Source organism: Vulpes lagopus, chromosome 2 (assembly GCF_018345385.1).
Source record: "Vulpes lagopus strain Blue_001 chromosome 2, ASM1834538v1, whole genome shotgun sequence".
Taxonomy (NCBI): Eukaryota; Metazoa; Chordata; class Mammalia; order Carnivora; family Canidae; genus Vulpes; species Vulpes lagopus.
The window spans coordinates 160,813,242-160,839,476 of record NC_054825.1 but is presented as its reverse complement, the minus strand read 5'-3'; the positions used below and the strand labels follow the sequence as shown (position 1 = coordinate 160,839,476).

The following is a 26,235-nucleotide window of genomic DNA, read 5'->3' as shown; positions in this document are numbered from 1 at the left end:
CAAAGACATGAACAGAGATTTCACAGAGGAAGACATAGACATGGCCAACAAGCACATGAAAAAATGTTCCGCATCACTGGCCATCAGGGAAATACAAATCAAAACAATGAGATACCACCTCACACTAGTAAGAATGGTGAACATTAACAAGACAGGAAACAACAAATGTTGGAGAGGATGTGGAGAAAGGGGAGCCCTCTTGCACTGTTGGTGGGAATGTGAACTGGTGCAGGCACTGTGGAAAACTGTGTGGAGGTTCCTCAAAGAGTTAAAAATAGAACTGCCCTACACCCCAGCAATCGAACTGCTGGGGATTTACCCCAAAGATACAGATGCAGTGAAACGCCATGACACCTGCACCCCAATGTTTATAGCAGCAATGTCCACAATAGCCAAACTGTGGAAGGAGCCTCAGTGTCCATCAAAAGATGAATGGATTAAGAAGATGTGGTATATGTATACAATGGAATATTACTCAGCCATTAGAAATGACAAATACCCTCCTTTTGCTTCGATGTGGATGGAACTGGAGGGTATTATGCTGAGTGAAATAAGTCAATTGCAAAAGGACAAACATTATATGGTCTCATTCATTTGGGGAATATAAAAATTAGTGAAAGGGAATAAAGGGGAAAGGAGAGAAAATGATTGAAAATATCACTGAGGGTGACAAAACATGAGAGACACCTAACTCTGGGAAATGAACAAGGGGTAGTCGAAAGGGAGGTGGGCGGGGGGTTGGGGTGACTGGGTGACGGGCACTGAGGGGGGCACTTGGCGGGATGAGCACTGGGTGTTATATGTTGGCAAATTAAACTCCAATAAAAATTTTTTTAAATAAACCATGATTAAGTATTTGAATAAATTTAATAAGTAAATGGGTTCATTTCTAATTGCTTGCCTATGTGTACCTATTAGCAGGGATTTTGCTTCATTAGTGTCAAATTAATAACTGTTTTATACATTCTTAAGTTAAAGGGAGGCACTGAGCACTACTAGTCCTTGTACTATAATCCTTTGAAGACAGCAACCAGGGAGTCCTTGACTGGACAGTGGATGGGAGGAAAGGCAGCAGTGGCCTGGTTGGGGACCCAGCTGCTCCACTAACTCAGCTGACTTTTGCCTTGTTCCACAGGGAGTGGTCTCAAAGGTTTGCTTAGCCTACAAGGTGGAAAAGTTACACCAACTCCTACAGCAACTCATACCTCAGTCTCCATGCCAGGCCTGCACCTTACCTCACCCGGACCTTCCTTTCTACATACACATGCCAGAATTCACCCTAAGCTGGAACTGCTCCTCTCTGAAGGAGCATCAGGGATACACACACACCTGTGTCCTGCCCTCTGGTCTCAAGCCTCAACCCTCACTGCAGAGCCCATCTAAAATAACAATCTTAAGAGTCTCCTTTAGGGGTGCCTCAAGTGGCTCAGTCAGTTAAGTATCCAATTCTTGATTTTGGCTCAGGTCATGATCTCAGGATCAGGGGCTCAAAATCCAGGTCTAGCGCCATGCTGGGCATGAAGCCTGCCCAATACTCTCTTGCCCTCTCCCTCTGTCCTTCCCCTCCCCTTCTAAAAAAATGAACTTCAGATGGTCTTCTACCTCCCTCCTTTTACTCACAGACATTGGATGCAGCAGGAAACCTTATCGACTCTATGATCTATCCAAGCTCTTATCACATCTCTCCTCTAGTGCTGCTCTGGTCTAGCTCTACCACAAATTCTCCTAGATCTATTGCAGTGTCTGTCCTTTTCGTGGGTCTCCTTGCCTCTATATCCCATGCTTTATTCAACAACTTAACATTTCGAATCTGGATATGCCCCTAAATTAGGTCGCTGGATTCCAAGAAGTGTGTGTATGTGTGTGTCTGTGTCTGTCCTCACACAATACCAAGCAAAAAAAAAAAAGATTTATTTACTTGGGCAGGGGGTGGAGAGCGGAAGGAGATGGAGAGAGTCTTAAGCAGACCATGTACTAAGCGCAGAGCCTGAGGCGGGACTCAATCTCATTACCCTGAGATCACGACCTTAGCCAAAACCAAGATTCCAAAGCTTAGTAGACAGTGCCAGGTGCTGCAACACCAAGCAATTCTTAAAAGCCAGCAAGATGGCTTTTCAATTCTGACACTATCAGGAAATAAATTCAATTCTGACACTATCAGAAAATAAATCAGATTCGCAGGTTAAGCGTTCAGTCCTACAAGACTGTACCCTCACCTTCAATCTCCTGCCATTTCAGATGCCATTTGCTAGCCAGGCTGTTACTTGTGCTTCTCACTGACTGGTTAAAAATCAGAGGTTCTCAAGATCTTCTCAGGTTGACCTCATCTTCTGGAATAGCTCACAAAACTCTTGCTAGATTGCCAGTTCATTACAAAAGGACAGAACTCAGGAAGAGACACATATGGCCAGGTATGAAGACAGGGCAGAGTGTCCATGCTCTTCTCCAGGTACACCACACTCCTGAAATCTCAGTGTTCACCAACCTGGAATCTCTCTGAACTCCATCCTTTAGGATTTTTATGGAAGCTGCATAACATAACCTGGTAGATTAAATCAGGTATTGGTTCAGCCCTCCAGCCCATCTCACCCACCCCAAAGCTGAGGAGAAATGAGAAAGGAGGAACTAAAATGTCCAACCCTCTAATCACAAGGTTGGTTTTCCCGGCAATCAGCTGAGGTGCTAGCAAAAGACAACTTTATCACTGTCAACACTTAGCAAATTCCGAAGGTGTTGGAAGCTGTGAGCCAGGAACTATGGACTAAATCAGATACATATAAAAAATATATTTTGGCCATCTGAATGAACAAATACATACTTTTTGTAAGTCACCGCATCGTATCCCCTCCCTCCCTGCCCCCTTTTCAACCTCGAGCGGACCCTGGCTGACCACGTCACCACTGCAGGTGACACCCTGCAATGCAGACAACTTCATATTCCTTTAGGGGATGGCGAGGGCCCATGTGGCGGATTACTTCATTGGTGCGGATTCCTGGAAAATTCCTGCCTGGTTAAGACTACATTTCTGGGGCAGGTGGAAATTGCAATTAGATTAGACATTAAGTGCTAGTTTGGGGACTCAACCTGAGTTGACATTTTGGGCCTGTGGTTTTCTTTTTAACTACACAATAACACTCATCACCCACTCACAGCTCTCTATGTTGTTCCTTGGAAAATACATGTTGACTGAAGTTTTGGAGACTGCTTTATGACTTTCAGTATGCTAGGACAGGGACAAGAAAGAAAAGACCCTAGACAGGGCACAATGGGGAGTTGGAGGGGGATGTATTTCTGGCCTGGGTAAATCAGTGACTGTTACAATCTAGCAAGCAACATTTTTATTTAGATAGTATTTAATACTTCCTATTTTTGTCTTCCACCCCTTTTCTCCCTTTTGTAGTTTTAATTGTGCATTTTATAGATTCCATTTTCTCTCCTTTTTAACATAACTTCTTTTTTTAATTTTGTGTAGTGGTTGCTGTAGAGATTATAGTATATATCTACAGCTAATCCAAATCCACTTTCAAATAACCCTACCATTTCACAGGTAGTGTGTGCATCCCTTAATATAACAAAATAATACTAATTCCTCTGTCTCAATTCTTGTATCATTGCTGTTATTCATATCACTTATATATATATTCACATACATACTCAAGTATGTTGATGCTTATTTTTGGGACAAACTAGATCAGTTAAGAATAAGACAATAAGTTCTTATTTTACCTCACTTATTCCTTTTCTGATACTTTTTTTTTTTTTTGTAGACCTGAGCTTCTGAGCCATATCATTTTCCTTTTCTCTAAAGAACTTTTTTTTTTTTTTTTTTTTTTTACATTTCTTACAAGGCAGGTCTACTAGCAACAAATTCTCTCCACTTTTGTTTTTCTAAGAATTCTTTATTTCTTCTTCACTTTTGAAGGATAATTTCACAGGGTATAGAATTCTAGGTTGGTAGGGTTTTTCTCTCAACATTTAAATATTGTACTCCTCTCTTCTTACTTGCATGGTTTCTGAAAAGTTGGATGTCGTTATCTTTGCTCTTCTAGAGGTAAAATGTTTCCTTCCTCTGACTTCTTTCAGATTTTCATCTCTGATTATCTGTAGTTTGAAAATGATATGCCTAGGTGTACTTTTTTTCTTTTAGCATTTTTTCTGCGGTGTTCTCTGGGATTCCTGGATCAGTAGCTGAATATTTAAATTTGATAAATTTGGGAGAAAGTCTCAATCACTATTGTTTCAAACCTTTTTTCTGTTCCTTTCTCTCTTTCATTTCTTTCTGGTTTTACCATTATTCACCTTCTACACTTTTTCAGTTGTTTCATAGTCCTTGGATATTCTATTTGGTTTTGTTTTTTTGTTCTTTTGTTTCTTTTAGTATTTTGTGTATTTGTTTGCTTTTATCTATCAGAGCCTTTATCATCTTAATCACAGTTGTTTTAAATTCCTGGCCTGATAATTCCAACATCCCTGCCTTATGTGTTTGGTTCTGATGCTTGCTCTGTTTCTTCAAAATTTGTTTTTAGCCTTTTAGTATGTGTTATAATTTTTTATTAATACTTGGACATGATGCAGTAGTAAAAGAAATCACTGAAAATAGACCTCTAGCAATGTGGTCATAAGTAGTGGTAAGTTATCAGAGGAAACATACTACAGGACAACAATTAGGTCTCAGTTGTTCAGTGAGCCTTTGCTTCTAGGCTGTGAATTTCATGCATCCCCCCCCCCCCCCATGAAAGTGGGACAAGATGGCTAGAGTGGCCGGGATTGGGATATTTTCCAGGCTCTGAAAAATCCCCAGCTGATTCTTCTGAGAGCAGTCCTTTCTTTGGTTCCTTTGTCCCTCTCTCTGCACATGAGTGTTTTTCTCTGATGTTCACTGTGAGGAAAATCCCCCAAAGTGTGATGATTTAGGTTCTCCTATCACAGCACCAGGGCTCCTGAAGGAGGGTCAGCTCCTGGGTTTCCTTCATTCTGTTCCTCTGTTGGATTAATTTGAGGAACAGCCGTTTGGCTTGCCACTCACTTCTCTTATGGACCTAAGAAGAGTTGATTTTCTAGTATTTCCAGCTTTTTGTCAGGATGGAATGGCAATTTCCAGCTTCTTACAGGCTGAAACAGAAAACAGAAGTCCCTGTCTCCTCATGTTTTGTTCTAGTCTCTTGTGTCTTACTAAGAATTTAAATGTGCATGTCTATAATTATCTAAAACTAGGCTCATTTAGAGATTTTAAATATCTTCTCAATCACCCAAATCTTTAATGCTGTCATGAAGCTTTGAAGGTTTTTAAATTTCAATTTATTTAAATTCTAGTTAACATATACAGTAAAACTGATTTCAGGTGTAGAATTTAGTGATTCATAAAGTTTTAAATGTAAATATAAATTTAGATAATTTTTTCATTAAATATTTTGCACATGTTGAGATTTGAAAAATACAGAGTGGAATTGAGAATTGTTTCCTATGTCTCCCTCTCAAACTGTTTTCTTTCCATTTCCTATTATATAATGTTTGTTTCTGCCCTTTCTAAATTTCAACTTTCTCAATGAGCCACCTGGTTTGAAGATTACACAGCAAAAAGATGATCTCAAGCAAGAAACCCTCCCAGCAGTCTGCCTTTGGGCCTGAACTGCAACACTTCCTTGGTCCCCAGCCTACAGGCCTATTCTGCAGATTTTCAACTTGTTGGGCCATTAGCAAAACACAAATCCCCACCCCACCCCCATACACACACCCTAATGGTTCTCTAATATATCACACACTGAATACTTAAAAATAACAAGATAGTAAACTTTGTGTATTTTACACACACAAAAAAAGCCCTAAGAATTTTTATGATACAAAGACATAGCTTTAAAACACTACTAGAAAAAAGTCAAGCAAGAATTTTTTAGAATTGTGGTTCAGATGGTTCAAAAATTTTTGATAATGAATTCAAGAAACTGAGCTTAAGTTTACTTTATCTAAATCTCTTTTTTAAATATTTTGTTTATTCATAAGAGAGAGAGAGAGGCAGAGACACAGAGAGAGAAGCAGGCTCCATGCAGGAAGCCTGATGTGGGACTTGATCCCAGGACTCCACGATCACATCCTGGGCTGAAGGCAGACATTCAACTGCTGACCCACCCAGGCGCCCTCACTTTCCCCTTCTAAACAACTCTTTCACTCAGTGATTAGCACCTTTGTTGTTTATAGACATTGCAGCTCTAATACATAACACAGAGCCTTGTTAGATGCCATGCTTTTATGCACACAGCATGGATAATACTAAAAATACATATATGCACTTAGTGAAAACAGCATACAAGAGTAACTGTAGGATTCCCTTTATAGAAAATTCTAGAAAATGCAAACTGGAGTGTCCACTTGGGGATGGCAAGTTGGGTAGGGCTGGGAGAGAGAATATGAAAAAGGGCACATGGAAACTACAGGGGCTATGAATTATTCATTATCACGACTCTGGTGATGCTCCCATTGCGGACACATATATGAAAAATATATTTTATACTTTTAATAAATGCAGTTTTAATATATATCAATACATCAATAAAGCTGTTAAGAAATAAAGATTCCATATAAAATCTGGACCTCCTCTTCCTCTAGAAATAATTTAACATCTGGCAAAGCTGTATTGACTCCACCATCACCCTTCCCTGTATCTTAGGTATGTCAACTGATTCCTTCTCAAAACAGAAGGAAATGCTGACAAATGGAGAAATCATGCTAAGCAAAACAAGCCAGTCACAAAAAGACAAATACTGTATGAATCCACTAACAAATAGTAAACAGAGTAGTCAAATTCATAGATGGGGTATAAAAAGTTTCCAGGTGTGGTAGGGAGGGGCTAGAAGGAGCTGTTTCATCGGTATAGTTTCAGTTTTGCCAGATGAAAGGAATTCTGGAAATTAGTTGCATAAATATGTGAATTTTTTAACACTAAACTGTACAATTCAAAGACAGTGTAATGTGTGCTACATGCACTTTGCCGTAACATAAATGTAAAATAAAAAAAACTATATTACAGTATTTCCCAGGGACAAAGAAGAGCAGATATTTGAAGTCTTTCCTCCTCTGCAATACTCTAATGTGGTATGAACTTTTGGTGCCAAATGAGGTTAGAGTTTTAGATGAACAAATGCCATTTGTTGCACAAATAAGGTCTTTTTCCATTGCAAATTCTCTGATGTGTAATGGTGCTGGAGTTGCACCTAAGACTGCATATTGACTATACCAGTGATCTCTTGATGTCTGATGAATGGCAAGCTGTGCCAAAACAATTTTGCACATTTACTCTTCTCATAAGGTGCTTCCCAGTGTAGAATTTAGAGTGGTACCTAAAGGCTTCGCCATATTCTCTGCACCCATAAGTTTCTTTACCAGTGTAATTCTCTGGTTAATGGCTTGGAGTTTTATCTCAAGAATGCCCCACATTTATGGTACTCATAGGTCTGTCTTCATTGTGGATTTTCTGGTGATGAACAAGATGGGACTTTCTAACGAAGGCCTTCCGACATTTGCTGCACTCATAGGGCCTTTCTCCGGTGTGGATTTTCTGATGCTCAACAAGTATATGTTTGTGGCTAAAGGCTTTCCCACATTCACTGCACTCATAGGGCCTCTCTCCAGTGTGATTCCTCCAATGTTTAATAAGGTTGGAGTTATACCGAAAGAATTTTCCACATACACTGCACTCATAAGGCCTTTCTCCAGTGTGAACTCTCTTATGTCTAATGAGTCTGCAGTGGTACCTAAAGGATTTTCCACATTCACTGCATTCATAAGGCCTCTCTCCTGTGTGATTCTGCCAATGTTTAATGAGCTTGGACTTGTACCTAAAAAATTCTCCACATAAGCTGCACTCATAAGGCCTTTCTCCAGTGTGAACTCTTTGATGTCTAATGAGTGTAGAGGTGTACCTAAAGAATTTCCCACATTCACTGCACTCATAAGGCCTTTCTCCAGTGTGAACTCTCTGGTGTTTAATGAGTGTGGAATTGTACCTAAAGAATTTTCCACATTCACTGCACTCATAAGGCTTTTCTGCAGTGTGAACTCTTTGATGTCTAATAAATGTGGAGCTGTATCTGAAAAATTTCCCACATTCGCTACATTTATAAGGCCTTTCTCCAGTGTGAACTCTCTTGTGTCGTATCAATCTGTAGTTGTACCTAAAGAACTTCCCACATTCTCTGCATTCATAAGGCCTTTCTCCAGTGTGGATTCTCTGATGTTTCATGAAGTTGGCATTATACTTAAAGAATTCCCCACATTTGTTACACTCATAAGGGCTTAATCCAGTGTGAATTCTCTGGTGACTAATGAGCGTGGAATTGTACCTAAAGACTTTCCCACATTCATTGCACTTAAAAGGCCTCTCTCCAGTGTGAATTTTCTGGTGCTGCACAAGGTGAAACTTTCTAATGAAGCCCATCCCGCATTTGCTGCATTCATAAGGTCTTCCTCCAGTGTGGATTTTCTGGTGTTCAAGCAGTATTTGTTTTTGGCTGAAGGCTTTCCCACACTGAGCGCACTTGTAGTCATTCTGTCCAGCTGCAAAGGCCTCCCCACACTCAGTGTCCCCATGTGGTTTCACTGCATTGTGATAGGCCAGATGTTGGAGAAGGCCTGTGCTGCCCAGGAAAACCTTCCCACCTTTGCTGCATGTGAAGCTACTGTCTGCCTTGTGAACACTGTTGTTCATTGCAAAGGAACAGCTCCCCTCTTCCCTTCTAGAAAATTTGTCTCCAATCTGCTCCTTCTGGTGCCAGTGCAGGTTTGCCCCACAAATGTATAGCTCTTGATCGGGGTACAGTCCATCATGCTCAGCCAAGCGCAAAAGGTCTTTCCATCCTGGGCCACATGCCTCGCAGGGCTGGGCCTCCTGGATGGATGGGCCTAGCTTTGGAGTCCTGACCTGTGATGCTCCTGAAGAAACACCTTGCTCTGAAGGTGCCTCCTCATCCTGGGCTCCATGCCAGCAACCTGGAAGCAGAGAAATGCTGGTAAAGTGCATGCTAACTCTGTTGGGGAAGAGGCAGCCTCATAGGAATCTGTGTCAGACACACCCATGGATGAGGCCATGGGCCTGCTGATGGGCAAGGGGGCCTAGAGACAGTGAGAGGAAGGCCTGCTGTGCAGAGCTCAGCCTGGCAAGTTTCCATGATGAGAGAGCCCTGACTCTGGGGAAGGACACAAGGGGTACCGTCTGGGACACCTGGGTGGCTCAGCAGTTTGGTGCCTGCCTTCAACCCAGGGTGTGATCCTAGAGTCCCAGGATCAAGTTCCACATAGGGCTCCCTGCATGGAGCCTGCTTCTCCCTCTGCCTGTGTCTCTTCCTCTCTCTCAGTGTTTCTCATGAATAAGTAAATAAAATCTTAAAAAAGAACAACAAGAGGTACTGTCTTAGTTCACTGGGGTTGCCACAATAAAATACCACAGACCATGTAGCTTATAGACAACAGAAATTTATTTCTCACAGTCCTGGAGGCCGGAATTCTGAGATCAGGGTGCCAGCAAGATGCCACAGGGTGAGGGCCCTCTTCTGTGCCATGTCGACTTCTCACTGTGTCCTCACATAATGGAAGGGGCTAAGGGGCTCTGTGGGGTCTCTTTTATAAGAGCATTAATCCCATTCATGACAGCTCTGCCCTCATGACCCCCATAGTGCAGAGGCACCATCTCCTAATACCACCATACTGGGAGTGAGACTTGAAACATGAATGGTGATGGGGTGGTAGGGCACAGATATTTAAAACTGCAGGTTCTGTGTAGGGAGGAGAGGCAGGGTTTTCAAGGCACTCCCATGCAAAGGGCTATTGCTCCTGGTGACTGGTGAGCATAGTGTAGAAAACTGTAAACAGACCTAGAAACCCCTAACCACAAACTACAGTGATAATGCAACTCAAGAACTACTTAAGGATGCAGGCAGGCCTCACAATATCCTAAGTATAGGTCAAACTTGGAGAGCCTTGCAAAGGGACCAGGACAACAGGATGAAGCTCAATGGGTGTGAGATTGTGGCGGAAAAGGGATTAGTATTCAGAGTAGACATGAAAATGGAGAAGAAAAGGTAGAAATGAAGTGTGGCCCTGGGGCGCCTGGGTGGCTCAATTGGTTAAACATCTGCTTTCAACTAAGGTCATGATCCTGGGATCCAGTCCCACATCAGGCTTCCTGCTCTGCTCAGGCAGGAACCAAGAAATGTCAGCAAGAAGAAGGGGGGAAGCCTGGGGCACCGTGGTTCCGAGCATCTTGACTAAGTGACCCAACCAGAGACAAGCCAGGTCTGAGGGATCTCTCAGATAAACTTCAATATTTCTGAACTCTGAGCCCTATCTTGCAAATATTTAGGGCAGCAGGGATGGGACTCCTTGGGAAGAGTGCACACAGCACAATGCACACAGCCCAGTCCCGGCATCAGTAACACATATGCTGGGAAAACAGGAAAGGAAGTATTACCCTTGGTCTTGTGGAAAGGACAGAGCTGCTCTTGGACAAAGGGGGAAGAAACCAAGAGTCCAACCTAGGACATGGGTGTGAGGGCCTTACCTAGGGAGGACAAAAGCGCAAAGTTCTCCATCATCACAGCATGGTACAAAAATCTCTGAGCTTCATCAAGGAGGCCCCACTCTTCCTGGGAGAAATATATGGCCACGTCTTCAAAGACCACCTGGCTCTGCCAAAATTGGAACATTTGGTTCATGAGTTGCTTCTTGTGTTAACTGTGTCTTATGGATTCTGTATTCATCTAACTGCCATTCATTAATTACAGGGCTAAACTAACAGCCAAATTTGTTTATATAACTCTCCCTTCCAGTCTGGTGCCCATACTCTGAACCACTTCCTCTACTAACTCACACACCAAGTCAACACTTTCCCTCTCCTAAATCAACCCAGGCCAGGTACAGATAACCAGACACATCCCTTCTACCCCAGGTTCACTAACATTATATAAAATAGCCACCACTAAGCTTTTCACTCTACCCTTCCTGCATTTCTCCCAGAGTCCAATAAAGGCTCTGACATAAAGATTCCCCTTGCTGGTGTATATGCTCCTAACCAAATCTAGGGCTTCCCCATGTGGCCCTGTGTTACATGGTGTGCTCCCACCCTCTAGAGAAATAGAGTAAGAACCTTTTCTCAGTGTTATTGGTTTCTCCATGTCATCACTCACCCACCTCCTGTGGGTGCAATTATCAATATGCTTCTCTCTCAAGAGGCCCTTCAGTCCTTCCACACATCCTTCCCTGCTCATCCTCTTCCCTGACTTCCCAATGTGGGAGCGTTACCAGCTGCCAGTGGCACTGCTGCCCACTTTCTCCTCATTTCCATTGCTCACTGTGTCCAGAACACAGCATAAAACATGAGGAAAGGAGGGGCAGAAGACATCACCTAGGTTGTGGGCCTGACAATGTAGGACGCTCCCTCTCTCCCGCCAGCCACCTACCTGTGTGAGGACCTCACACACTCTCAGCCCTTTCTCCCTTCTATATCATACCAACTGTCCCATAAGCAGTCAGAACTTACCTCTCTCATCTGAAGCCCAGGTACACTTACCTCCCCACCCACATGCCCACTACACATGAGGTCTAGCAATGCTTCAAGCTAACTAGTTTCCCCCTCAAAATCTATCTCATATGCCCTCCAGTCTCAGAAGACTTTCTCTCTCTCTCTCTCTCTCTCTCTCTCACACACACACACACACACACACACACACACACACTCGGCTTCCTCAGCCTTGTGATGCCCATGACCATCACCCAGGTGCCCAATTAAGAAACCGAGTACTCAGGGCACCTGAGCAACTCAGTCACTTAAGCATGCAACTCTTGGTTTCAACTCAGGTCATGATCTCATGGCTAGTGGGATCCAACCTCATTACAGGCTCTGCTCAGCAGGAGTCAGCTTGAGATTCTCTATGTTCCTCTGCCCCTCTCCCCACTCACATGCGTGCTCTCTCTCTCAAATAAATAAATCTCTTAAATACAAACAAACAAAAAACCCCAGTACTCAGGCCCTTCATTCCCATTCCTGCTCCTCTAATGGCACTGCCACCATGATCTAGAGATGCTGCCTCCTAAATCTGCTCCATAGTTTCATCCTAGCACACACCCAGTCACCATGTTGTGGCTGTCTCCAATTTGAATCTATTCTCGGAACCCTAGGACTCTGTCTTGTGCCTACTTGATACCTCTCCTTGGAATCTCTGGGGCATTTGTGACATAGACAAAAACTAACTCTTCATGTTCCATCTGCAAATCCCTCATACCACTGACTTCCTCCATTTTTATTAGGAAGGATGGGTGCTTGAATAAGGCCAAAACTCTGGGGGCATCCCCGGTTCTTCCCTCCATCCCATCTCTCTTCTCCCTGAGTCTCAATATCATAAAGTATGAGTGGCTCTAGTTCAAAACCCATCCAGAAACCAACTACTCCTCTACCTCCATAGCCACCACTCCTGGGTAGCCACCACTACAACACTTACCTTTACTGCTACAAGAATTTCACTGATAACCCCGTCTGTCCTTCACTCTGCAGTCAACGGGAACCTATTAAAATCTGAGTCATAGCACCTTCCTCTTCTGTTTCGAAACTTCCCTACTTCCCACCAACCTCAGATTAGAGATCCAGAGCCCCAACCTGTCACTTGAAGTCTGATACCTGCATATTCCTATCTAACCCCAAGGTGGCTCCCCATTCTCACCAGATATGAGAGACCAGCAGTCTCCTGAACATTTCAGCCAAGCCTCACCTACAAGCATGTGAATGTTGTGAATCCTGTGGCCAGGACTTCGGGCCACATCTTATAACATCAGTTGTTAAAAACATATACAATCTAAATGTAGGATCCTGGGCCTGGGGAAAGCACATAGTCTTCAGACTCGAGAGAGTGAGAAGGATAAGAGAAGTCTCAGGAAAGTACCACTCCCTGATATAGATATCGGGTGCCAAAACCACCTGCATGACAATTGGGATGTTTGAAAGGTGGGACACCCTCCACTCACCTGCCCAGGGTCCATAAGCATCTCTGCCACCTCCATGGGATACTACGGGCAGAAGGAGACCATGAGAAACAGGTAACCATGGAAGGATCCCATGAGCTGAGCTGGACCAGCACCCCTACCCTGTCCACCCTGGAGCAAAGTGATCTCAGCCTGACAAAGTTCAGCTCCTCTAGAAAACAGTGCTGCCTCTTATCAGCTGTCACCCAGCGCTTCATTCCATGGGATTGACAGTTTTGTGTATATTTTCAGTGCAAATGAAGTGCTGGGATTTTGAAATCTGAGGTCTTTATTTTTACCACTTTAAGATTTCATAAGATACCATACATAAAACTTTACATATAAACAAAAACACTAAGAGGTAAATTAATGTCAAATTAATTATGAAGTGTTTACACACATTTAACTTGTTGAATAGGTTCATTTCTAATTGTTTACCTCTGTGTACATTTTAGAAGGGATATTGATTAATTAATATTTAAGACCACAAATTTTGGGGATCCCTGGGTGGCGCAGCAGTTTAGCACCTGCCTTTGGCCCAGGGCGCGATCCTGGAGACCCGGGATCGAATCCCACATCAGGCTCCCGGTGCATGGAGCCTGCTTCTCCCTCAGCCTGTGTCTCTGCCTCTCTCTCTGTGTGTGACTATCATAAAAAAAAAAAAAAAAAAAAAAAAGACCACAAATTTTTTATACATTAAGTGAACGAGATCCTAGAAAAGGTTGAGCAGGCAGACAAGCTACTAGCACATATAGCAACAGGGTCTGTCTGTTATGGAACCCTCAAAAGGGAGCTTGTTGCAGGCCCCGGACTGGATAGCCGCTCATACCTCATGCACTGCAGGGTGGGAGTAAGGAAGCAGTCCCCTGTCATGGAGCCTGAGGCTCCATTAGCCTGGCTGACTTTTCCCTTGTTCCATAGAGTGGCCCTGAGGGTCAGCTGAGTCCCCAAGTAGAGAGTCAATACCAGCACATAACACCAGTTCCACCAAAGGGAAGCTCCTCATCCCAACAACACCCCTCTTCCTAAGGACATAGACAAAAGATCTCTCTTACAGCAAATCTGCTCCTTTCTGAAGCAGCATCAGGGATGCCAACACCTGGTTCCCATACCCTGCCCGCCATTTCTCAGCCCTCACCTCCCTTACCATCAGAAATCATCTGAAGACTCCCTCTTTGATGTGGTCCTCAGGCCAACCTCTGGTGCAGTCCACCCTCCACAACTCTGACAACACAGCCCCCTTCTCCGCCCTCCAGATCTCTACGTCCATATACTCACGTCATGTCTCCACCTGAGCTATCTTAGCAACAAAACGTCCAAAATCAAGCTCAGGATTTCCGAATACTTGCTCCTTGGGCTCGCTTCCCCACCTCCATCTTTTCAGATGCTCGAGTCTTGACATGGCCCTTCACTCCCTACTTTTGCTCACATGTGTATGTGATGCAGCAGGAAGTACTGTCCGCTCCGCTGTCGAACTCCACGCCTAAGCTCATCGTGTCTCCCTCTCCCGCCAGCGCCCGGGTCCAGCCTCCACTACAACTCCTCCAGAGAGGCCCGCGGTGTCTCCTCAGCAGTCTCCCCTCCCCGCCATTCCCCGTCCAGCTCTCCCCTACCCTAAACTTCTGACTCTAGGCAAGACCCGCCCCTCCTCGCCTCCCTGCGACCTCCCGCGGACCCTGGCTGCCCATGCCGCCGCTGCAGGTGACACTCCGCCTCGCCCTCTGTTTCCCGCATACACAGGGGGCACTAGTCCCCTCATCCCCCTGCCCGGACTCAGGAGCACCCGCCCCCCCCCCCCCCCGCACCGGCGGAACCGGATCCCCACGCCGGGCCCCACCTCCCCCATCCCCGCCTCTAGGGCATGGCTGCGGGGAGCTGAGCGGACGCCCCTCCATCCGGGCTGCGGCGCTCGGGGCGGCGGGGCCAGCGGCCTAAGGGTCTGAGGGTCCAGAACCCACCTGAGCCGGCTTCATCAGCGCGGCCTCCACCTCCGACCAGTGAGAAGACGGAACGAGAAGCGGCGGGCGACCGGGAGGGTACGAGGGCCCTGGCAGCCGCTTTTGCGGCGGGTACGACGCCTCTCCTCACGCTCTTCCGCCTCGTCACCTCCGCCTCCGCCTCCGCCTCCGCCAGGCGCCTACAAAGCCCTGAACCCCAGAGCCGGACAGCCACCAAACTGGCGAGAAGGAACGCCGGAAGTCCCGCCCCCACACGATGCGCACCCATGCAAGCATTCTTCTCTCAAGGCTTCATTGGCTCAGTCGCCGCCGCCACCGCAGACTTATGGGTATCGTAGTTTCCGCTATCGCTACCAACGTCTCCGGAAGACGAAGGCCCTCCTCCTTACGTGGCGGGTGAAGGACCAGTCCAGTCCTCCGCAGGGGCTCTGGGAAATGGAGTTCCGTGGCTCCACAGGTGGTGAGGGGCCTCGCCTGTTCTTTAATGGGACTTACCCAGATTTCTTGGAGCTCAGTCTGGAAGTCACAGAAAGATTAGAGACCTGTTACTCCATATGCTTCGAAGCTTGATAGGTTCCCAAAGGATATCAGATCCAAAGGGACACACCGTATCACGATGCCACCTTGACTCATAGCTGTCAACGACCTTGTCACTTTTCAAATATAGACTGGATCTCTGGAGTTAGTTTTAACGAGTAGCATATTTGTCACAGGATAAGAAAGAAATGCTTCAGACAGAGCCATGGAGGGGAAGATATGATGGGGCACTGAAGTAGGTAGGATGAACAACAAGCAGGATGAAGCTGTGCTGATTCCCAGGAAAACATCATTCATGCCTTCAGAGTCAGACAGTGATTGTGTTTGAACCCACTGAGTGAGTAGTATTTCTTGAAACGCTACTACTACATACCTGAGGTATTTGTCAATTCCTTTAAAAATCTCAAATCTGGGGATCCCTGGGTGGCTCAGCGGTTTAGCGCCTGCCTCCGGCCCGAGGTGTGATCCTGAGGACCCGGGATCGAGTCCCACGTCGGGCTCCCTGTGTGGAGCGTCTCTGCCTCTCTCTCTCTCTCTCTTTCTCTCATGAATAAATGAATAAAATCTTTTTTAGAAATCTGTCTGAAAAGAACAGTGATCTGAGACATGCCATCTTCTGCCAGAATGGTGTGTGCTCCTTTCATAGTTGGGGCACCTGTAAAAAGGGAGCATCCTGTTCTTGAGACAAAGGTTAGGGATCCACTACCTATCTCATATCCTTTCTGGGAAGGAGTTTATTGTTTCACTAAAATTCTAGCAACAGTGCCATAACAGGGAGTGGAAATTATCTGTGAAAAACATTTGTGAATTGGAAATTACTGACATGATCAGTTATTCAGAGTGTAGCAGAAATACTTCTAAGGAAACATACATGTAGTACATTAAAAAAATTAAGGCTAAGATCTCAGTGAAGGTTGACAGACCATGAAATCTGAAAAGCAAGAGAATGAAGCTAAGCCTGTGGCTGTGCTTCAATCTGGGCCACACTCATGTTTTTTTTCTCCAAAATGAGATCCTTTTTTTATACTTGACAATGTGGCCAGTAACTGCTTGGATGGATAGAGACAATATTTTGAAAGACTTGCCTAAAAGGTGAAATGAACAGGCTAACTGTGCTGTGGTATGTATTTACTGATCTAAATAATGTGGTGTATACCTACTGGGTTTCAGGCACAATAGCGGGTGCATAGGACACATTGGGGATAGGGTTGCCAGCTGCTCTCTGTATTTAGGACTGTTCTGTGTTTGTCTATTAAACATTCATTTATCTGAAGGCCAAACTAATAGTCAAAGATGTGTACTTCTCTCTTAAAAGTCAGTTTCACAGACTTGCAAAACTCCTATTATAAATAACTTGGGGATTCCTGGATGGCTCAGCGGTTTAGCACCTGCCTTCGGCCCAGGGCGTGATCCTGGAGTCCCAGGATCGAGTCCCACGTTGGCCTCCTTGCGTGGAGCCTGATTCTCCCTCTGCCTGTGTCTCTGCCTCTCTCTCTGTGTCTCTCAAATAAATGAATAAAAGCTTAAAAAAAGAAAATAAGAGAAATTAAGAAAATTGGGAATGAAGAGGAAATATCATTACTGACGTTACAGAAATTAAAAGTATCATGAGGAGGGGCACCTGGGTGGCTCAGCCAGTTAAGCATCTGCCTTCAGCTGCTCATGATCCCAGGGTCCTGGGATGGAGCCCCACGTGGGGTTCCCTGCTCAGCTGGGAGCCTGCTTCTCCCTCTTCCTCTGCCCCTCCCCTCTGCTTGTGCTCTCTCTCTCTCAAATAATTAAATAAAATCCCCCCTTTTTTTTAAGTATCAAAAGGAAATATTACGGGCAACTTTACCACCAAATTTAAACAACTTCGATGAAATATACAAATTCCTTAAAAGACACAAATTATTAAAATTGATAGAAGAAAATCTACAGGGCAGTCCTGGTGGCTCAGCGGTTTAGCGCCGCCTTCAGCCCAGGGCGTGATCCTGGAGACCTAGGATTCAGTCCTGCATCAAGGCTCCTTGCGTGGCGCCTGCTTCTCCCTCTGCCTGTGTCTCGGCCTCTCTCTGTCTCTCATGAATAAATAAATAAAATCCTTTTTTTTTATAAGAAAATCTACAGAGAAATACACTAATAATAATTGGACATCTTCCCAGAAGAAAATCCCAAGCCCAGCTGCCTTCAGTAAGGAATTCTACCTACCGTTTAAAACAAATGTCACTAGTTTTCACAAAATCTTCCAGAATAGAAAGAATATTCCCCCATCCATTCTATGAGGTTAAGATTCTTTTGATCAAAAAGTGATATACAGAAAATACACAAAAGCTACAGGCCAGGGCAGCCCCGGTGGCCCAGCGGTTTGGTACTGCCTTCCGCCCGGGGTGTGATCCTGGGGACTCTGGATCAAGTCCCGCGTCGGGCTCCCTGCATGGAGCCTGCTTCTCCCTCTGCCTGCGGTCTCTGCGTCTCTCTCTCTCTCTCTCTCTCTCTCTCTCTCTCTCTCTCTCTCTGTGTGTGTGTCATAAATAAATAAAAATAAAATCTTTAAAAAAAAACCTACAAGCCAATTAACCCTTACTTATATATATAAAATACATACAAATTACCAGAAAATTTAGGGCACTTGAGTGGCTCTGTTAGTTGAGCAAACAACTCTTGGTTTTGGCTCAGGTCATGATCTCGTGGGTCATGAAATCAAGCCCTCTGTCCAGCTGCATACTCAGCAAGGAGTCTACTTGAAAATTCTCTCCTTCTGCCCCTCCTCCCACTTGCACTCCCTCTCCCTCTCTTTTAAATAAATAAATATAAATAAATAAATAAATAAATAATCTTTTTTTAAAACCTTTTTAAATTTATCAGAAAATCTGATTCTTCAACACATATGAAGGATAATACATCATAAGGAAGGGGATTAGTCCCAGGACTACAAGACTGATATAAGTCAGTCTCCCTACCGTGTCAGAAACATATGTTTTGGAATCAAGTTTGAATCAGATCTCAAGCTGGAAGATGCTTTGTGGTGAAGATTAACAGATCAGTATATCCAACTCCCCATGGGAATTGCTGCAGAGACTCTTGCTACAAAACATAGATAGAGAAGACTGTGACAAGTACGCCTTGTAGTCCCAGTAGGGGTGGAAAGCTGCTAATGATGCTGGCTACTTTAATAATGAGATGGCACCAACTGAGGTGAAGGCTAAGAAGGGGAAAGACACAGTATATGAGCATGCTCAGCCTCTAACAACCCTGGATCAGTTAAATAAACTTCCCCCGGTATTCAAGAAAGAAATTGTGACTGCAGGGAACGCATCAAGGGTATCTGATGGCGCTGGAGCTGTTAATCATAGATAGTGAAGATGCTGTTACACACACACACACACACACACACACACACACAAAACTTCACATCACTGGCAAGAATTGTGGGCTATTTCGTGTCTGGATGTTCCTCTATCATGGGTATTGGTCCTATCTCTGCTATCAACGGGGGAACTGAAGAAAACAGGATGGAGTCTTAAGGACTGGATTTGGTAGAGGTGAATGAAGCTTTTGCTCCTCAGTACTTAGCAGTTGAGAAGAGTTTGGATCTTGACCCAAGTAAAACCAATATGAATGGCAGAGCCATTGCTTTGGGTCATCCTCTGGGAGGATCTGGAACAAGAACTATGGCACACCTGGTTCATGAATTAAGGATTGGGGCAGGAAATACACCACTATATCAGTTTGTATCGGAGGCGGCCAAGGCATTGCTGTTGCCATTGAGAGCACAGCCTGAGGGGTAGGTGGCCCACCAAGGCCCCCTGGTACTGTGCTGGGCCAGACCACAGCAAAGCAGGTGATCTTCAGAGCAGCTGTGAACCTAGATGTGCTCTCTACTGCAAGTGGCTGAGTGGGATTAAGGGATAAGGAGGCAAAGATGTATTTCTCGTGAATGAATAAGTATGTAAGTTCTCCAAAATTTGTACAAAATATGATGTATTTCTGCACAAAAAACAAACTACAGAGGCCTTAAAAGAAATTGTATTCTCTTGCCATATAATTACCATTTATACCTTAGGTAATATGATTGCAAGAGAATGGAATAAATAATACTTAAGAAAAAATTGGTTTCAGCTCAGGTCATGACCTCACGTTCCTGGGATTGAGCCCCACTATCCTGCTCTGTGCTCAGTGGGAGTCTGTTTGGATATACTCTCCCTTTGCCCCTCCACCTGTTCATGCTCACTCTCACTCTCTCTCTCTCTAATAATTAATAAATAAAATATTTTTTAAAAGACAAAAAAAGGAAGAAACCCTAAAACCCCACCACAGGATCATCCCAACAGATGTACAGAAATTGAAACTGAAAGCCCAGAAATAGGTCAACACAAATATCATCCACTTACCTCTGACAAAGAAGCAAAGGCAATTAAATGGACAAAGGACAATCTTTTTAAAGTATGGTGCTACAAGTGAAAAACCACAAGTAAAAAAAAAAATGAATCTATATATAGAATTTACACTTTTCATAAAATTTCATTCAAAATGTATTATAGATCTAAATGTAAAATACAAAATTGTAAGACCCCTAGAAAATAACAGAGGGGAAAATCTATGTGACCTTATGTTTGGTGGTAAATTTTGAGATACAACACAAAAATCACAATTTATCAATAAAAATGGGATAAGATGAAGCTGAATTTAAAAAAATATCTTCTCTGCAAAAGACAAAGTTAGGAGAATATAAAAATGTACAACATATGTCATTAGAAAAATTAGATAAAAAACAACAGATTTCAAAAAATGAGATACCACTACCTACTTGAATGGCTAAAATCTAAAATAATGACAGGGACACCTGGGTAGCACAGTTGGCTAAGCACCTGACTCTTGGTTTCAGCTCAGGTTGTGATCTCAGGGTCCTGGGATCAAACCCCATCGGGCTCTATGCTCAATGCAGAGTTTGATTGCAATTCTCTCTCCCACTCCCTCTGCCTCTCCCACTTATGCTCTCTCTCTCTCCAAAATAAATAAATCTTTAAAAAAAAAAGACTAAGACAATATTAATAACTGGCAAGGATGTTAAGCAACAAAAACTCTTATTTTGTGGAAAATAAAAATAGTATAGCACTTCTAAAATAAATTGGAAAGTTTCTTACATAACTAAATATACTGTTACCATGGAATGCAGTAACCATGCATGTGCCCAAATGAGCTGAGAAGTTATGTCCACACAATATTGCTATATGGGTGTACAACAGGTTTATGCATAATTCCCAAAACTTAGAAACAATCAAGATATCTTTACCTAGAAGAATGAATAAACAAATCTTGGTACATTCATACAAACAATATTATTCAGTGATTAAAAGAAATATGCTATGCTTTGAAAAGACACAGAGGAAACAAGTGCATAATACTAAATGAAAGAAGCCAACTGGAAAAGGCTATGTAGCAGATGATTCCAATTGTAGGACATTCCAGAAAAGCCAAAACTACTGATAGTAAAAAGATCAGTGGTTATAGAGTGAATAGGTAACCTAAGGAATGGGGAAAAATATTTATAAGCTATATATCTGCTACAGATTTAATCTCTAAAATATATAAAATATAAAATATATAATTTACTCCTACAACTCAGTAAAGGACACACACACAACAAAAAACAAAGCAAAAACTAGGGGCGCATGGGTGGCTCAGTCAGTTGAGCATTCAACTCTCAGTGTCTGCTGGGGTCATGATCTCAGGGTCATGAGATCAAGCCCTGAGTCAGGCTCCATGCTGCGTGTGGAGCCTGCTTAAGATTCTCTCTCCTTTTCCTTCTGCCCCTCTCCACTTGCTTGTGTGTATTCTCTTTCTCCCATTAGAAACAAAACAAAGCAAACCCTATCAACCTGACTTTTAAAATGGGCAAATGACTTCAAAAACCTTTCTCCCAAGATATACATATGGCCAACCGGTATATGAGAAAATGTTCATGGTCACTAATCATCAGTGAAATGCAAATCAAAACACCTGACAGGACAACCATATCAGAAAAGCAAAATATAAGTCTTGCCAATGATGTGAGAAACTAGAACCCTTTCACACTCTTGGTGATAATGCAAAGTGGTACAGCTGCTATGGAATACATCATGGATATTCCTTTAAAACACCAAAAATAGAACTACCATTTGATCCAGTAATACTATTTCCAGGTATATACCCAAAAGAAATGAAATCAGGACCTGGAATAGATATTAGCAGTTCCATGTTCACTGCAGCCCTGTTCATGATAGTTAACATGTGGAAACAAACCAAATGCTCATCAACAGATGAATGGATGATGAAAACATGATATATACAAATTATATTATTCAATCTTTTTATAAAAGATTTTATTTATTTATTTGAAAGACACACAGAGAGAGGCAGAGACACAGACAAGGGGAGAAGCTGGCTCCTTGCAGGGAGCCCAATTCAGGATTCGATCCCGGAACTGGGATCACACCCTGAGCCAAAGGCAGACGCCCAACCACTGAGCCACCCAGGCATCCCTATACAATCTTTAAAAAGGAAATTTTGCAATACATGACAACACAATAGACTCTAAGAACATTATGCTAAGTGAGATAATCCAGACACAGTATAAAGGCAAGTACTTCATGATTCCAATTAGATGATGAGGAATCTAAAATAGTCAAATTCATAAAATCAGACTGGAATACTGGTGATCTGGAGTTGGGGGAAGGGAGAAATGAGAAGTTTTTAATCAACAGGCATAAAGTTTCAGTTAGGTAGAATAAAATGTTATTTTAGTCATTTCCTTTGCTATTACAGGAAATCCTATTATTTCTCATGTTCAATTGTTAGTATATATTGTTCTATACTTGTTGGAAAACATGACCAAAAAGACATGACCATGAGTTGACCCGTGAGCTAGACTCCAGGCACTCCGAGGCTCCTTATTTCCTCCCTTGTTCTTGGAATGTGGGTCCCGCTTGCCTTTTTCACTCTCAGAGGATATAGCCTTGAGATCATGATATGGTGTGTGGGGAACACCTGCATAGTCTATGTGACTGAGCCCAGGTAAGGCCTCTCTATAAACTTCTAAGATTTGGCAAGCAATGCAGGGATCCATTCATCTTAGTGCTATACAACACAAGCCTTGTATGTAAGTTCCCTTTGCTTATTATAACCACCACCTACCAATCTGGACTGCCCTCTGTGTGCAGGAACTGCTTTTAGACTACACCTGGGAAAACTGAGAGAATTATGAACTTGACTACCCATCAGTGTCAATATTGAGTGAATAATTGCATACTACACAAACTTTTTAAAAAAATATTTTATTTCTTCATGAGAGACAGAGAGAGAGGCAGAGACATAGGCAGAGGGAGAAGCAGGCTCCATGCAGGAAGTCCAATGCGGGCGGGACTCCATCCCAGGACTCCGGGATCACGCCCTGAGCCAAAAGCTGCTCAACCAGGTTCACGCCCTGAGCCAAAGGCAGCTGCTCAACCGCTAAGCCACCCAGGTGTCCCTATACAAATACCTTTGAAGGGAAGTTTTATCATTTAATGCCAACTCTTCAGAAGACTCACAAAAATTGACACATGCATTTTGGTTATTTGCTATTTTATATACACACAAAGTAGACAGCATAACCTCCTTGCCTTTTCATTGTGTTGTTTCCATGGCTATGAAGAAACTTTTTAGTTTGATATAGTCCCACTTGATTAGTTTTGTTTCCTGTGCTTTGATGTTAATTTAAAAAAAATTATTTCTAATGTCAATGTCAGGGAGCTTTCCTTTTGTGTTCTTCTAGCTTTACTGTTTCAGGTCTTATGCATTTTTCCAACACCATTTATTCAAGAGACTATCCTTTCCCTCATTGTATATTCTTGATGCCTTTGCCAAAAAATTAGTTGCCTTTATTTGTGGGTTTATTTCCTGGCTTTCTCTTCTGTTCCATTGATCTATGTGTCTGTTTTGATGGCAGTACTGTATGTGTTTCATTAGTATAACTTTGTAGTGTAGTTTGAAGAAAGGGCATTTGATGCCTCCAGCTTTGTTCTCCTTAAGATTGAGCTAGTCAGGGCAGCCCCGGTGGCGCAGCGGTTTGGCGCTACCTGCAGCCCGGGGTGTAATCCTGGGGACCCCAGATCGAATCCCACGTCAGGCTCCCAGTGCATGGAGCCTGCTTCTCCCTCTGCCTCTCTCTCTCTCTCTCTCTCTCTCTCTGAATAAATGAATAAATCTTTAATTTTTTTTATGATAGTCACACACAGAGAGAGAGAGAGGCATAGACACAGGCAGAGGAAGAAGCAGGCTCCATGCACCGGGAGCCTGACGTGGGATTCGATCTCGGGTCCCCAGGATTACACCCCGGGCTGCAGGTAGCGCCAAACCGCTGCGCCACCCAGGGATCCCAATAAAAAAATCTAAAAAAAAAAAAAAAAAGATTGAGCTAGTCAGTGTCTTTTGTGGTTCCATATAAACCTTAGACTTTTTTTTCTATTTCTGTGAAAAGGTGTCATTGGAATTTTGATAGGGATTGCATTCAATCCGTAGATTACTTTGGGTAGAATGGACATCTTAATATCATTAATTCTTCCAATCAATGAACATGGGATATCTTACCATTTATTTGTGTCTCTGATTTTTTTCATCAATGTTTTATAGTTTTCAGGCTTTAGATCTTTCACTTCTTTGGTTAAATTTATTCTGAAGTATTTTATTCTCTTTGTGGCTATTGTCAAGAAGATTGTTTTACTAATGTCTTTTCCAGATAGTGTGTAGAAATGCAAAACTGATTTTTATATGTTGATTTTGTATTCTAAAACTTTACTGAATTTATTTATTAGTTTTTACAGTTTGTTTTGGTACAGCCTGTCATCTTTCCTACATATAAGAACAGTTTATCTGCAAACAGAGACATTATTTCTTCCTTTCCATTTTGAATACCTTTCAATTATTTTTCTTACCCAATTGCTCTGGCTAGGACTTCCAGTACTACGTTGAATAAAAGTGGAGAGAGTGGGTACCCTTGTTCAAAATCTTAGAGGAAAATATTTTGGCTTTTCAATATTGAGTATGATGTTAGCTATGTGCTTTTCATATATGCCTTTTATTATGTTAAGGTATACTCAATTTGTTACAAACTTTTTATCATGAACAGGTGTTGAAGTTTGTCAAATGCTTTTTCTGCATTGAGAGGATTATATGGTTTTTATCCTTTAATGTGGAATATTACATTTACTGTTTTGCATAAATTGAGACATTCTTGTATCCCAGGGATAAATCCAATTTCAATAGTGTAAAACTTTTAGGGTGCTGAATGTGGTTTGCTAGCATCCCTTTGAGGATATTTGCATTTATGTGTATTAGTCTCCAAATATTTAAAGTGATTTTTAAAAAAGGTTTTATTTATTCATGAGAGAGAGAGAGAGGCAGAGACATAGGCAGAGGGAGAAGCTGGCTCCATGCAGGGAGCCCGATGCGGGACTTGATCCTGGAACCCCGTGATCATGGCCTGGGCCGAAGGCAGACGCTTAACCGCTGAGTCACCCAGGTGTCCCCAAATATTTAAAGTTAAGAGAAAGTTCTGCCTGAATTGTTGAATTGCTACATTGTACACCCGAAACTAGTAAACACTCTATGTTAACTACACTGGAATTAAAATTTTCAAAAATTGAAGACAAGAGAAAGTTCTGTCTGGAAGTGGAAGATCGAAGTGGGTGTTGTTACCAGCAGTGTTGGGTTGTGAGGGGTTTATTCTTGCCAGTCTCAACGGTATTCAAGAGACAAAAACTAAGGCCTGAACTCAATCCCATCCCAGCATGTGACTGGACAAATACATCCTAGTGGACCATGGCCTTACAGGAAGAATTTTAGGTACCTGAAAAGTAAAAGCATTATAAAGTTTCCTGTATAAATTTAAAATAGTTTGATTAAAATAGTTATAAAGCATGCATATAAATTTTATTCAAAACTGAAAAAGACAACAGTAAAGTCATATTAAGTAATGAGGATTTCGGGCAGCCCAGGTGGCTCAGCAGTTTAGCGCCTGCCTTTGGCCCAGGGCGTGATCCTGGAATCTCAGGATCAAGTCCCGCGTCGGGCTCCCTGCATGGAACCTGCTTCTCCCTCTGCCTGTGTCTCTGCCTCTCTCTGTGTCTCTCAAGAATACATAAATAAATAAAATCTTTTAATAAAAATAAGTAATGAGGATTTCAATTCAAAATAATGAAACACAAAATATGTGAAAAATAGAGTTGTTGGGATGAATAACAAATGGACACAACTAGCTATGAATTAAGGAGAAGAGGATGCTTTAAAAATCTTAAAACATTTTTTTAAAAAATAAGGGACAAAAAAAATAAGGGACATGAACATAGAATCTATGAATAAGGAAAATTTAGTGAGACAGAAATACTTAGAACAGAATAACTCATAACTAGCCACATTAAAATACTTTATCACAGAATAAGGAAAATCTTGCAAGTTGACAACAGGAAAAAATAAATCACTTTAGAACAATCAGATCAAGCCATGAATTTTGGTCAGAACAGTTGGGTGCAGGTCTAGAAAAATAGCTCTTAAAAATGAAGAAACAACCTTTAATTCAATATTATTTTTCTATGCAATATATTCAGCCAAAATGTCCAAAACTAAGCTATTATGCTAAATAAGTCACAAAAGGACAAATGTATCATTCCTTTTATATGAGGTTCTTAGAGTAGTCAAATTCATAGTAGAGATAGAAACTAGGCTTCCAGGAGTTGGGAGA

The 26,235-nt window shown here is 42.7% G+C and overlaps 2 protein-coding genes and 1 pseudogene across 3 annotated transcripts in view; 1 reads left to right on the top strand and 2 right to left on the bottom strand.

Moving 5' to 3' along the window:
- Nucleotides 1-10,679, bottom strand: part of LOC121484461 (zinc finger protein 773-like) — an 86,154-nt gene extending 75,475 nt beyond the window's left edge. For both annotated transcript variants that reach the window (XM_041743769.1, XM_041743766.1), the window contains exon 1: nucleotides 10,550-10,679. The gene's annotated coding sequence lies outside the window, so the exon portion shown is untranslated. The remainder of the gene's footprint in view (nucleotides 1-10,549) is intronic.
- On the bottom strand, nucleotides 5,345-15,075 carry LOC121484447 (zinc finger protein 548-like). Its single transcript, XM_041743729.1, has 4 exons — nucleotides 14,961-15,075; nucleotides 13,006-13,047; nucleotides 10,550-10,676; nucleotides 5,345-8,982 (listed from the first exon to the last, which is right to left on the bottom strand). Exons 1-4 carry the CDS (start codon nucleotides 14,973-14,975, stop codon nucleotides 7,415-7,417), a joined length of 1,752 nt encoding a protein of 583 aa, XP_041599663.1. The 5' UTR covers nucleotides 14,976-15,075; the 3' UTR covers nucleotides 5,345-7,414.
- Nucleotides 15,076-15,226: 151 nt separating this feature from the next.
- LOC121478779 lies at nucleotides 15,227-19,260 on the top strand (annotated as a pseudogene).
- The last annotated feature ends 6,975 nt before the right edge of the window (nucleotides 19,261-26,235 follow it).